Source organism: Seriola lalandi, unplaced genomic scaffold (assembly GCF_002814215.2).
Source record: "Seriola lalandi dorsalis isolate HSWRI2012SDOR001 ecotype SW California unplaced genomic scaffold, Sedor1 jcf7180002054272, whole genome shotgun sequence".
Lineage (NCBI taxonomy): Eukaryota > Metazoa > Chordata > Actinopteri > Carangiformes > Carangidae > Seriola > Seriola lalandi.
The window spans coordinates 23,019-37,172 of NW_019524825.1; the positions used below are offsets into that span (position 1 = coordinate 23,019).

Here is a 14,154-nt window from a genome sequence, read left to right on the forward strand (position 1 = left end):
TATATACACACACACACACACACACACACACACACACACATATACATTGCAATACCATTACATGTAAGAAATTCTTACAGTAACATTCAGTAAGTAGGCAAATAATTACTTTTCCATTGTGGTCTAATTTGTAAGTCAAAGCACAAATGGAGATATTTATTTACTCTAATGAAGTAAATGTAGGTTAAACTGGGAAACATCTGACAGCTGCTAGTGCCCACGAATACTACGCATTAAACATAAACAGTCTCCATGCTGTGAACAGTGTTTGCATTGATTTGTATTCAGGAAACTTTTGAATGAAGACTGGCCACAGTTCAACTTGAAACTGAGAGCTACGCAAGGGAAAACAGATCAATAGAGGAAAATTGTTGACGCAGAGTTCTTTGGTATTAGATTATAAGGCTGTTGCTTTGCGTCTCTCTCACACTATTCACAGTCACATAAACTAAATGTTCACATCCAATAATTACATTTTACAAGGTGAATACAATTTAAGATTCACCTTACCAGTCTGAAAATGTATCTTTTTAGATCTGTGGCATTTACAGAATACAAGTTATTTATCCTCCCATATAAAAGAAACAAATGACAACATTCGCATTTATTTCACTACATCCATGCACTCAGTTTCATGTCTCTTTATTCAATTGCTGTCTGTTATCAATGTCCAATCATACCGACAAGCCTGAGGGAAATCAAAATAAGCTAATAAGGTACACTGTTAGAAGCTACTGTAAGGTAACACATTTTCCTTGGGGCACTTTGACAAAGAAATAATTGTTTTAAGATGCAGTTCAACTATACCAGTAAAGATAAAAAGCTTACTGGCCATGTTTAAAGATGCCTGCATGTTTTATATCTAGTTCGAGCCGAATGAGGCCTCCATGTCATGAAAGCCAAGAGACCACATCTCAGGTTAGAGCCAATACAGTTCAGAGTCATAAAAACATGAGACATTTTATGATACTGTACTTCAGGTAAAATTTGGCTGAAGCTGTGAAAATCAGGAGGAAAATGACAAGGAGGGCCATCTAGAGACCAGAAAGGCCAGGAGGTTATGAGAAGGGAGTTTCTCATGGTCACTGACATCCTGTAAAAGTGGTTACAGTACAAACATAGACAGATAAGTTCAAGTAACAGCACCGGAACAATATTGACTTTTCATCTTAGTCTGACTTTGTTTGCTCTGTTTTCCTGAGGCAGCCTACACTGACTCACCATGCCACTGCCACGCTGGAAATGTTGTTCAATACAGTTCATGTCTTTCAGGATAAAAAAATAATAAATACTTTCAGAGATATAACACAGTATAAAAAAGGTAACAAGTCTCCCCATTCCTTTGTTTTGTCAGAATATTATTGTACTAGCATGGTAAACTCGAAGAGACTCTCAGACGAAACACACATATAGTCTCAAAGAAACTATACTGACACGACATAGATGGCACTGTACCTGTTTTGTGATGCATGACAAAGCGCTGACACCAGGCTTAGACCCAGACCCAAGACACATCCACCTAGTCTGACTTTATACTCACTGGAGCCAAATCCATCACGGATTATCACATTGTATCCCTCAATGTTATGCGTGTCGTTTCCGTCTTTCTCCCGTATGTTCGGATGACTGTCTCGTTACTGAGCATATCCCTTTCAGTTTGAGCCCTCCTCTGAGAGCAGCTTAAACAAACCAAAAAGGCTTGCTGTTACTCTTGTTTGCCAATGAAACCTATCAGGTGACTTGGCCTTGAGGTATTACTACACTGACATTCATTGCTTGCCCGCTCTCTCTCTCACACACACACACACACACACACACACACACACACACACACACACACACACACACAAACGGGGACAGGACTTATGTGTCTTAGTTTGGTCTCCTTTAAACCTTTTTCCTGAGACCAGCTGGTGCCATGACTGTTCTGTCAAAACAACATCAAAGATTTTTCCCAGGGGACTTAAAGGACCATACCAGGGTTTTTGCATGTGTAAGCTTGTTGACAACTATATAGCACAAATGTCAAAAGTTTTACATCCCTGTTCAACACCTTTGTGTTTTCTTCATAGCAGTATGATAAATTGGAAAGAAAAAAAATGAAGGTGCATCTGTCTTAACAAACCACTAAAAAGCATGTTTAGACCTACAGTACAAAACGCTGCAGGATACAAGCAGGAATACTTTGGAAAAATCTCCTTGTTGCGGCGCGCAGTGATGCTCTGATATCCAACACTTGAGAAAAGTGTGCCAAAAAGTATTTGTGGAGATATGTTGCGAGATGAACCACCCACACACCCACCCACCCAATATGGGCACCTCATCTGAAAATGCTAGTGTGAATCTGGTGGTTTCTTGCATCAAATTGTTGCTGGTTTGCTGATCTTGTGCGACAGGATCAGATGTGTGGGCAAGGTCAAGCTAAAACGTTGGTTAGAAAACAGGTGGCGCAAAGTGGTCTGTAATTATAGGTTAATGAGTTTACACTAGTCCACTATGTCCAGGAATACTTAGACACATACACACACCTTAAACACACATGCACAGTGTTTTGTAAATTGTACATATTACACACAGGCAGATAATTAAATAGGCAATTCCAAACCTGGAATTAACATCTTAATAACGCAGTGTGACCTAAAAGGTGATGTTCAAATCACACTCATCAGTTACAGCAATCTGTTTCCTCTCCTCCTCCACTGGAAATGCTTCTGTCTATGATACAGCAAAGGTTGCACTAGCTCATCTATAATAAATTAAAAGCCTCTCTGTTGCTGGACAAACATATTGATTGCGTGCATTTTTTCTGTCTGCTCTTACAACCAAATCACTGTTGTCCTTTCTATTCTTACCAGACCTACAGGGAATGAGGTATCTGCTATCTTGTCTATAGACTGGATACAATTTCCAATAACATCTGTAGTTAACAGATATTGATGAGAGACAACTGACTGATATCTACTAATGTTACCTGAGACACAGCTTCCTTTTCTTCTTTTCTTTGAAATTAACCTCAGGCAAGGGTGTGTGCACCAAAATGGCACCTGAAAGGAAGGCAAGCAAGTGGAAATGAGACTAGATAAATGACCCATATCTGTGATGTTTGTAATTTGGTAAAGCAGCGTTGCCATGTTGATGATGTCCACTCGATGCCTGAGGCATTTGGACACAAAGCTGCATCTACAGAGCGCTCACAGGTGCTGACACACTCCTTATGGACTCAAGTTCACACAGAAACCTCCATCAGCTCCCACTGTCTGACCCTGCCTCCCTCAGCCAGCCACGCCTTGCCCCCAGCTACTCCCACACATATCAAATCAAACCTCCCCGCCCCCGCCCCCCACCTAAGCCAGCAAGAGCTCGACTTTGTTTCCAGAAAGAGGCTATTCTGTTACTGAAAAACCCCCTTCTTAAAAGATGTCAGATTTGAGTTTCAGTCACTTCTTAGTGTCACTTCTTGTTCTACATTTACAAAATAATATCCACTAAATTTCCTCTATATTTGTTTTTACCCACCCCCCACCTTTCTTCTGATCATTTTGGGGACTTCCTCCCAAACTTCCAGTCACCATTCACACAGTATTATACAACCCTTAAAAAGGCCCTCTGGCCACCTGAAAGGGAGATCCAGTATCAGATACTACTGTATTTACAACAAAAGGACAGTGAAACCTCTCAAGTGCCCCCCCCCCATTTCTTTTTCACATATGTTCACTCATCAATAAGTATCGATGATGTCACAGTGATATAATGAGACTCGGGGGAAGTATATGTAAGAAACCAGTTTATTACTAATGTCTTCTTGGCTCTGAATGAAACTCTGTGTATATTGACACACAGGCCACATCCTCCCAACAGGAGAATATGTTTTGAAGCTCATTGACGATAAGGGCTTGTAGTGTTTATTTTACTCACATTAGCCTGTATTGTATTACATGATAGATAATTAAAAGATACCATTGTATTTGCTGTTTTAATTCTGGGATAAAATGACATAATTACAGTGCTTTTTATGCTCTTTGCTGACAAGGTAATTCTGTTAATGAGAAAACACACATCCTGAACATAAAATGATTCCAACATACCCAACAAAAACACTCACATACACACCACCTGCTGGTAGAGGCACTAATGTTCTTTAAAAGGCTTAACGATAGGGATTAGTGTCCACTCATGCTCACGTTTGTGGGTGATGAGTCAAACGTTAGTGGGTCAGTCACACACCTGGACCGCCTGCCACTACTGATGCAGATTAAAACAGGACTCGAGCAGAAGGCTGCTATCCTAGTTTGCCAGACCAGAAAGGACAAAAACACATTTAAAAAAAAAACCCAAAAAACATCTCAACTATAAAAGCTGGTTATTAGACCGTTAATGTCCTTCAGCCAGAGCTGCTAGTTTCTTCCTCCTCCTCCTCCTTCCCTGCCGTCATATAAGAAATTATTCTAAAAAGATAATAAACTCTGGGTGATGAACAGGTCATAGTTAGGAGAGAGAAGGACAAGGAGCGGTTGAAGCCCGGGAACAGAGAAGTGGGGGAGGGCAACAAGTGGAAATAAGGGGCTTACAGTCATGGAGGAGGGGGAGTAACAAAGATGAAGCAAAGCACTAAACAGGGCTGAGCAGTGACAGGTGAGTCTGTATGATATCATGATATATCAAAGGGGTGAGTGGGTTCAGATGACGGTTAAAAAAGGCAACGTCCATGATGATGGGGATGGTTAACAATTGCACATCTAATAAATGATTACATAATTAAGGATGGAGGTTTTACAGAAAAAATAATCATCCTATAGAAAGTAATGCAAAATACATAAAACAGACTCAAAAGCAACAGCTCTAGTGTTTTTGTTCTACCTCAGGCCATCAAGACCTAATCACGGGCTTTAATACACTTACTCATGGTTCTGTCTGTATATGGCACAGTAATGCATCACTGCTGATTATTATCACAGTGCTATCTATACCAGATCCCACATACATGCAACAGACAGATGGGCAGGGAGCATTTGATTCCTCTGTGCTTCACAAAGCTCCTCTACATGTAGATTTTATAAACTAAAAAGTAGATATTGCTGACACTATAAGGCCAAATATATTTGAGATTTCATAAAGGAAAATATAAACAAATGCAGCATCTTTTTCCCCCCAATCTGAGCACTCAGTGAGGGCAAAGGTAGAGTGCAGCTGACTCAGAGAGAGGAGGACAGGTGGAGAATGTTGTGTTAAGATAACAGAACCAAACTGTGGTTGATATAATACAGGAATAAAGTGCTCCAGGTAAATACAGTATGGTGACAGAAAGGCAATGAACATCACGTGATACATGGAAAAAAAGGGGTAAGAGAAAACAATAATAAAACATCTGACACCTACCACACAGCCAGTGGCAACAGCGTGAAAATCTGTAGTATCTTTCCACCTCCTCCAGAGAGATCCGTACGTGACCCCCACCTTTCTCTGCTGGCCATAAACACACATCAAACGCTCCCTCATTCGCTTCCTCTTTGGCCTCTTCAGTTTGATCATCAGTCCCTCCATTTTTTACTGGTTTTGTCTCTAAGTCCGCTTCCATCTCACCTTCCTCTTGAGTTTGACTCCCTCCATCGTCACCTGTGCTTCCCTCTTCTTGCTCCTTGCTATTTAGAAAATCTATATGTCCTGTAATCATGAACCAGTCCAACTCCTCTACGTCCGTGCATTCATCAGAACCTACACTCACCTGCCCTGCTAGACTCAGCTCTGAATCTGCTTCCATGCAAAACCCTGAGTCTAACTCAACCTCCACATCCTCCTCCATCAAGAGGCCTGAATCTGCCGTCTGCTCTCCTCCCATTCTGCTGCTCCAGGCCACTTCTTGTTCACTCCTCTTCTGCCAGACTTTTTCCATGCAGGTATCGCAAACGTTATCACGGTTACAATTTCCCTCTCATTCTGACTCCACCTTTCCAAACTCAGCCTCTCACTCTCTGTCAGGCAACAGGTGCTCTACAGCCTGCAGGATGTCACTCAGGAACTGCAAGGACTTCCTATTGCAACCTCGGGTTACCATCCCTGTAGACAAAAGCTACAGTGTAGCACTCAACCCCACCCTCCCTGCTTGCCCGACTACCCCTATCCCTCCCCTAAAGGACAATTACCTGACCCCTCCTGGCTCAATAGCAATGCATCTAACCTGCTGATGTATGACTCCGAGTCCTCTAAAAAGGGACCCAGAAAGTCAATAAATGCTTAAAGTATGTTATGCTACAGTATGTTGGGTGACAATGTTCAGGTACTGCAGGTACTGCAGCTCCCAGCACTCATTTACCTAGGCCAACAAAGCCTGGGCTCCTCGTCTGCCTTATCTCAGGATATGTGGACCAAAAGTACAAAGCCTCCATTCTGACCAGCCCATTCAAACACTGCCTACATCCCCATTTAACCATTCACAGACAGTATCTAGTCAAAGCCTCTATTCTTGTTTATACCATTCAAAAGACTCCATTCTTACAAACTTACTGAAAGACTTAATTCTAATGAGACCCCTCAAAGACTGACACTGTTTCTTAACAGAATGTGGCATTTTAGATTCCTTTTGAATGAGTTGTGTAAAAGATATATTTCAGCTGAAAAGAGCTAATAGACACCACTCTGTCTCCCGGTTCGGTCATTATCTACTAAAAGAAGTCCAGTGGTGTGAAAAGGTTTGAGCAAGAGATGTTTGTGTTGCATGGGTAGGAAAGCTTGAATCTGTATGAGTGTGTGGGGGCAGTGTTTAACATGTGTGTTTGCTCTATGACCGAGGTCATGCTTGAGGTTATCAGTGTCATAAACCTTGAGAGATAAAAACTTAAGCAATTAGGGTTGGAGATCTGCACAACTTAAAGTGAACAAGAACAAAGGGACAGACCGACAGATCAACTCGCAGCCTCAGTCTAATTTAGACACTGATTCACTGTGTTTTCACCAAAGGCTAGTGTGCGAGTACTGAAGCTGAAAGCAACTGGTGAACCAAATATAGACTTTTCTCCAATTCAGAAATGTATCTATCAGCATGAAATGACAGAAAAAGACATGTTTAACATACAAATCCAAACAAGTATCACTTATTGCAAGACATGACCTTTTTTTTTTTTTTCTTTTTTTTTCTTTAAGTTACTTTTTCTCCTCTAATCGCAAAACCAATGCGATCCCCCACTGGCTTCCCAGCTGTCAACGCTGACAAATGTGTTTAGTTTTAATCAGTCATCATAAATCCTAAGGTCAAGCCAGTTTTTGTTTATAAAGTCCCAAAAGCCAAGTTAGTCCCTTTGCAATCTGTAGGACATAGGATACCCTCCCTGCTTAGATTCTCAATTCAGTAAGGAAAAACACATACACAAACTTGAATAGGATAGGAAACAGGAGGGATTCCTATTCCCAGACAGACAAGTGTTTGTAGGAGTCCAATTGGCCGACATGATAGCTTGTTGTCTGCTTTATACCTACCATATTCAAGTGTTGTCTATAATTTGTTTTATGATGTCCCTGATGAAGGCCACAAGCCAAAATGCGTCCGTCAAACAATACAGTCACAGGAGTTTTGACCTCTTCAGACATACAATAGACTTCAGTGGCCAGAATAGGAGTAGTAGGATTGCCATATACAGTAGTCTAACAGTCCAAATTCACTAACATGGCATGGTACAAAGAATCCATTTGATGTTTACAAAATAGAGACAAGATGATTCTTTGGAAATAACTAAGATCTTTTTCATTTGTTCTGAAGCACAGCTCATTTTAAGAATCAGCAGTGGGTAGAATAACTTGCAGATGACCGTTTTCTGTGAGTAAAACACAAATACAAGCAAGCTCATAAAAGCTACTCTGAAAAGACTTAACAAATAAAAACATATCCCTACTCTCACAGATTTTTGTTCTGTACCAGTGCTCGTGGCCTCAGTCTGTAAAACCAAACAACTGAAGAATAAACATGATTCCTCTCTTGTATGAATTCCCCTTATGGCTGATGACTTTAACAGAGCTTAAGGGAAAGGAAAGAAAAAAAACTTTCCCCTGAAACCACACAGCAGACAAGAACAACATGCCGATATGCCCTACCATCCCAGTCTCTGCAGGAGTTCTTGCGGCTAGCAGGGCTGAAAGGGATGCCAGCACACATACCGATGTACATATGCAGAGACACGCATACACTCAATCTATAACTGCCAGGCACAGAAATAGCTCAGGCAGTACAATGACAAATTTCACGGGACAGTATAAACAGAAATATCTAAGGATGACCTCTATAAGGGATGAAGCTGCATCACAAAAACAAAAATTACTTTAAAAAATAAGAAGCTATAGACATTTAATGAACATGCAAGGTTCTCACGTTGGCAGGCAATAGTTTACACATGCACATAAAGACACAAAGTCAGCTTGTCCTTGATATAGAAAAAATATATAAGTAGCTTTCTCATACAGACGCACAAAAACAGCATCGATACGTCTCCTGACTCACATGGCTTAAGTGGAACCATCGGCATCCCACTATCCCACTGAGAAGCACTCCTCTTGGCTTTCCTCACCATGCTTTTTTCGCTGTGTGTCAGAAAGACCAGGGAGAGTCCGTTTCTATGCAGTGGCAAAACCAAGGTCTCCAAGTGGTAACAATCTGGTTGACAGGACACAAACTTGAAAACTCAGCAGCTTTAATCAGCAGTTCCTACTCCTTTGCACCAGCTTCTCTGCTGGTAAGTTGCTGTGTGCAGCGATTTTTGCATTTGCTGAAGAATCTGTTACTGCTACGGAAAAATGTCAGGGCAGCTGTCGAGATCTGTGTTGGAAACTGAAGCGGCTGTTTAAGCAGCGCAGTCACGCACTCACACACGCACCCAGACACAAACTGTTATACACACAAAGAAAGACACAGAAACAGCTCAGTGGGGAGCAAGGGAAGCCCACAGGAAACGCTGTGTGAAGCTCTGGGCATGTTGCCCTACAGAACTCTGGCTACAGCTTCAATCAGGAATATATTACGTACAGACATACATACAGATGCATGCTCAGGCATGTAGACGCATAATCTCAGATGCAAGTTTCCAACGCTGGAAAGTTGCAAAAAGTGCACACACACACACACACACCATACACTCTCCCTTCCTCTGTCGTTCTTACCGTCCCAGTCTCTCCAAGAGTTGTTGTGGCTGGTAGGGTTGAAAGGGGAAGGAGTGCCCAGTCCAGAGATGTCCAAGTTCTGGATCAGATGACTGAGCCGGTTCATTATCCGGTACGACGCCTCACCACCCTCCCGCAGAATCTCATGCAGAGACATGAGAGCGGCTGCTGGTCTCACACACTCAAACAAACTGTCATCCAGAGAGACCCCTCCTGCACCTGCAAAGCTCCACTGCACACTCTAATAGACTCCAAAACACAGCCCCCAAATGCAGGCATGGGAAGGATCCTTTCTAGTTGTAATGTGCCGGGGTCACTCAGGATCAAGCCGACATGCTCTCACACGCATCCTGTGAGGAGTTGTCTGCACTGGCTACATATCAGACAAGACCAGGGTCCTCTGCAGAGTCACATTGAGGGCTCGAGGAAAAAGCACACTGTGATGCCGGCAAAACCAAAAAGAGCTGAGTCACTGTCTGCACAACCTCTGAAACAAACACTGTTCACACTGAAGGTGAGAATGGGGCCCAGCTCTGCACAAACACACACTCTGATGCACACACCAACCCTGTCGTCAGTGCAACTATTGACACATCAAAGTAGCATAGGTTTCCAAGGAAGGACAAGAGGGGAGGAGGGTGGAGGGGAGCAGAGGGCAGCCGGTGGAGCACAAATCCCCTTCTGCTGCTCGGGCTAATTATATTCCTTCACTCCTTAACTAATCTGCCTTTTCTTTCCCTCTTTTCTGTCTCCCCAGATTTTTCCCTGCATTCATTCCTGTTGATGGAAAAAGCATAAACACTGCACACAATCAAATCAGCATTTGAAAGAATAAACATTGTGGTGTATATACACAGCTCAGGGTGTGTTGTTGCTCAATATGTAGACAATAACTCAGGTGGAGGAGCAAACAGAGGGTCATCCTTAATGGGAGAGAAGCGTAGTTTCTTTCTGGCAGTCTTATAAGTGTATGCGTGTGTGTGTGTGTGTGTGTGTGTGTGTGTGTGTGTGTGTGTTTGGCTGTGTTGTGTGGTTAAAGCTGGCTAGCAAAAGGCAGTTTGCAGTTTACAGGCTTCGAGTAGAGAAGAGAGAGGAGCTGCACTCTCGCACATACTGATGCCACTGCAGGGGATGAGACACAAAACATCAGGTTCCTATTCAGTGACATTCACCGCTATCCCTCCCCCTCTCTTTTTCAGTTCTCCTGTTAATGAGGTCTGATCCTTCCTTTATGGCATCTCCCACATCCTGCTCGCCACCTCATCGATCGCCCATCACTGTCTGTGTGCACCCACACTGACTTCACACTTGCGTGTTCATGCAATTGGGGGAACCCAAAAATATACATATGCGCACAAAGGCTCAGACGACTTGCCTCTCTCCTCTTATCAACACAAGTTACCATCATGACTCATACATAATGCACTGATACTTAACTGAAGCCAATGAAATCCTCAAATACATAGAATAACAAAAGTCTACAGTCATGCTAGTGGCATGAGCCTGTACTTTGTGACAGTGGTGCTTTGAGCTATATGCAGCTTACAATGACAATGTTAACACTGTAATGTTTAGCAAGAGTAATGATCAGCATGTTCACATTTCAGTTAAGGAAAGTTAAGGAATCACCATTTTCTGGCTGCCACATTTCACTAAACACAAATGTTAACCTCATGTGCGTGCTAATGTAGAGAGGAAAAGTCAGGAGATCACCAAAGTCATTAGGATTCATCCTCTCAAAAATGTTTGCCAGTCAATCTAACAGAGATTTTTCAGTCTGGACCAAAGTGGTGGACTGTCAAGTTGCCAGACAGACAGATATTGCCATCCATAGAGTCATGCCATTAACGTGGCTAAAACTCTGTTATTCATCCATTTGTATTGCCACAACATAAACATTTGGTTGTACTGACAAACATGATGGAAGTGAATATAAACATTCAGTAGATATTAATCTGAAGAAGAACATTACAGGTGACATATTTTGTTTGATAGGAAAAATCAAATACATTGTGACCAGTCTTAATGAAATACAATGAATTAAACTGAGAATCCTTTATTACTGAAGTACTGTCCCTAACTTTAGCTACCTGAGTCTCTCTGACCATAGCTGCCTAGTTGGAGACTAATAGTGTCCTGCTGGACCCATCTGGCTGTACACCTGCTCTGCCTTTAGGGATGAACAGCACAGCTCACGTAGCGCGACTGAATGAACCCTTGACCTCAAGCTAAAAAAGGAACCTGACACTCACATTATGTTAAGGTCTCAAATATAACCAATTTATAATAACAAATACACTTGTGAGAACATTGGGCTGGTTTGAAATAAAGTTCAGACACTTTCAAAAACATCAGCTACTTCTTAGCTCAGCAACTACAGAAGTCTTACTCACATAACACACACACACACACACACACACAGTCATATCAGCTCAAAAAAAAAAAAAAAACCTTCCAACCACAAATTTGTCACCATTACCACACGATAAGTAAAACAGCCCCCAAAGCATTGCTGGCTGCAGATGAACACATTCCTGCTGGAAAAGCTGAGACCTGTGACGCACTGAACTGGATGTGTCCCTTTAAATCAACTGGAAGTAGGTCAAATGCCCAGTTAGAGAGTCGAGGAGAGGCTTTCTGTGATTAGAGCTGCAAGTAACAATTACTTTCATAACTAATTAACCTACTGTTTTTTTTTGTTTTTTTCCATTTAACTGATTAATCATTCCCTTTATAAACTAAAATGCCTATCACACATTACTAGAAGTAAATGTATATCATATTTTTTTGCCATGCTAACGCCGTGGCTGTGTGAAGAGCAATGTCAGTCAGCATGTCCACCACACCTCAGCAACTGTTGGATGGATTGCCATGACATTTGGTAAATACATTCACGTTCCCCTCAGGATTAACTGAATAACTTAACTGGTGATCCATTAGCTTCTCATCCAGCACCATCATCAGGTCAAAATTAAATAGGAAGCTGAACATGGTAAATATTTTGACTGTTAGTATTGTTTCTGTCTATCAGTCAATAACCTTAGTTTGTTAGTTATTTATTTACAGTTATATGAAAAGAAGAAATGGAAACATTTATCCATCCCATGAATTATTTTTGAGTCTAGGCCAAGCTCTGCGCAGTGCTGACTGAACGACTACACTCATGGATGGATGGACTGGATCACTGCAGCTGACTATTTAAGAAATAAAGACGGAAAATAGCCACAATTTGGGATGCAAATAGCTCTTCTTGATCTACATCAGTTTGAAGACATTTCATGTTCCTACAGATCGTCATTGTTCTCTCTGAAGAGAAGGAAAAATACTGGGGTTCTGTTTTCTTTATTTTAACGATAGAACACTTCCTTTCCAGCTCAAGGGAAAACGAGCAGTTCCCCATATTAGACAATGCTAAATTCTTTTCATCCTCAGTTGACTTTGTTTCCCTGAATCTCTCTTTTCCTCACACTCTTCCTCTCTGCTGTCTTCTGCGATCAGCGTTAGACTCCTCTCTGAGCCGATTACAGTTCTCATCCTCCTGCCACAGCAAATTCCTGTCACATTTCCTTCTAAACAGAATGCTCCCAGCAACTGCATATCTGCAAACGTTTAGTATGACTGTACCTGTAAAAGCAAGCTATCACAACTGTTTTTCATCATTTGCATTTCATTTTGCTTTTAGCATGTTTGTAGTGGAGTGATGCCACCTCTCAATCTTTAGTTTGAGCATTTTCATTCTTCTAGCTTAGGCATGGCTATGGCTATGCCCCCCCCCCCCTTCCTCAAGTCCACCCACTCACTACTGCCATACTTTCACCATCTCTGGTGCTGGGAAGGAGAGAATTGAATTGGAGCCCACTGTACTGTATAAATGATTGTGGTGAGCTGCCACCACAGAAAGCTCAAAAATTAAATGGATTGTGTGTGTGTACAGAATATGCATCTATTAAATATTATTCCACTTCCTAGCTACAACACTGTACCTACCGTAGCTGTACATACAGTTGGTACAGCCAAAAAGAATAAAGAGAATCATGTTTTATAAACAGTACGAGTCAGTCAACATTAAATGTGCAGCCATGGCTTCTGTAAATGAGGTAAGTCCTCCAATGAAACAATATCAACACCACATGACATGAAAGATGTACCATCAAATTGTGTTTCGTCTGTGTGCATTCATGCTTGTGAGAGTAGCTGTGTGCTAGCATTGAGTGGATTAAAGGAGATCTCTATAAATGGATCAAAATAGAAGAGAAGCAAACATCAGAAATCATATTAGTGGCTTTAGATAAAGCAGAACAATCTGTCATTTGATCAGGAGTGATGCATCATGAGGCTGCAGGAGCAACATCAGGACATCACATCTACAGTCTTGGGAAAAAGGGTTCTGGTGTCAACCTCAAAAATGGCTCAGAAATAGCTTTTTTTCCAAGGACTAAATAATGAATCTGCACCGCACCCAGACATGAAATGCCTAAATGTTTTCACTGCAGCAGCTCCTATTTTTCATGTGAAAGGCCACGGACGTACACAGTAGAGCTCAAAAACACTATAGCTCAAACCTGACAGCAAAATCTACTAGGTGGTGTCACTACCTGTAGCTGACAAGTTCATGTTAAGTAATCTGTCCAGGGTTACAGAGGTGTGTTGATCATATATAGGTCACTGTGTCTCCAATGTCTGCCCTCAAAAGCTTTTCTGATCAAACATACACCAAATACTGTAACCGATTAGGGTGGAGCACTGAGGAAATAGGCCAGTGAGGTAGTGTATCACAACACAAATTAACCTGTTTGCAGCCTGTTTCTGCATATTTTACAGACATCCGTGTATAGATTACACGTCAGATGCAATTTAACATAAAATGTTAAATTACAATGATAAATGGACAACCTAACTGTAAATAATAATATGTAGTAATTTCAATACCTGTTTCACAACACCGTGTTATGGGATCAAATAATATGGGTTAATATCACATGCCCCACTGCAAGCACAAGCAAGTCCTCTCAT

General features: G+C 41.6%; 1 protein-coding gene across 1 annotated transcript in view; it reads right to left on the minus strand.

Moving 5' to 3' along the window:
- LOC111654361 (guanine nucleotide exchange factor DBS-like) overlaps nt 1-6,025 on the minus strand; it is a gene marked incomplete at its 3' end in the record, with an annotated part of 24,790 nt that extends 18,765 nt beyond the window's left edge. Inside the window, exon 1 of the mRNA XM_087173698.1 lies at nt 5,377-6,025. Within this exon, the coding sequence (XP_087029824.1) occupies nt 5,377-5,890 (514 nt within the window). The remainder of the gene's footprint in view (nt 1-5,376) is intronic.
- Between the last annotated feature and the right edge of the window lie 8,129 nt (nt 6,026-14,154).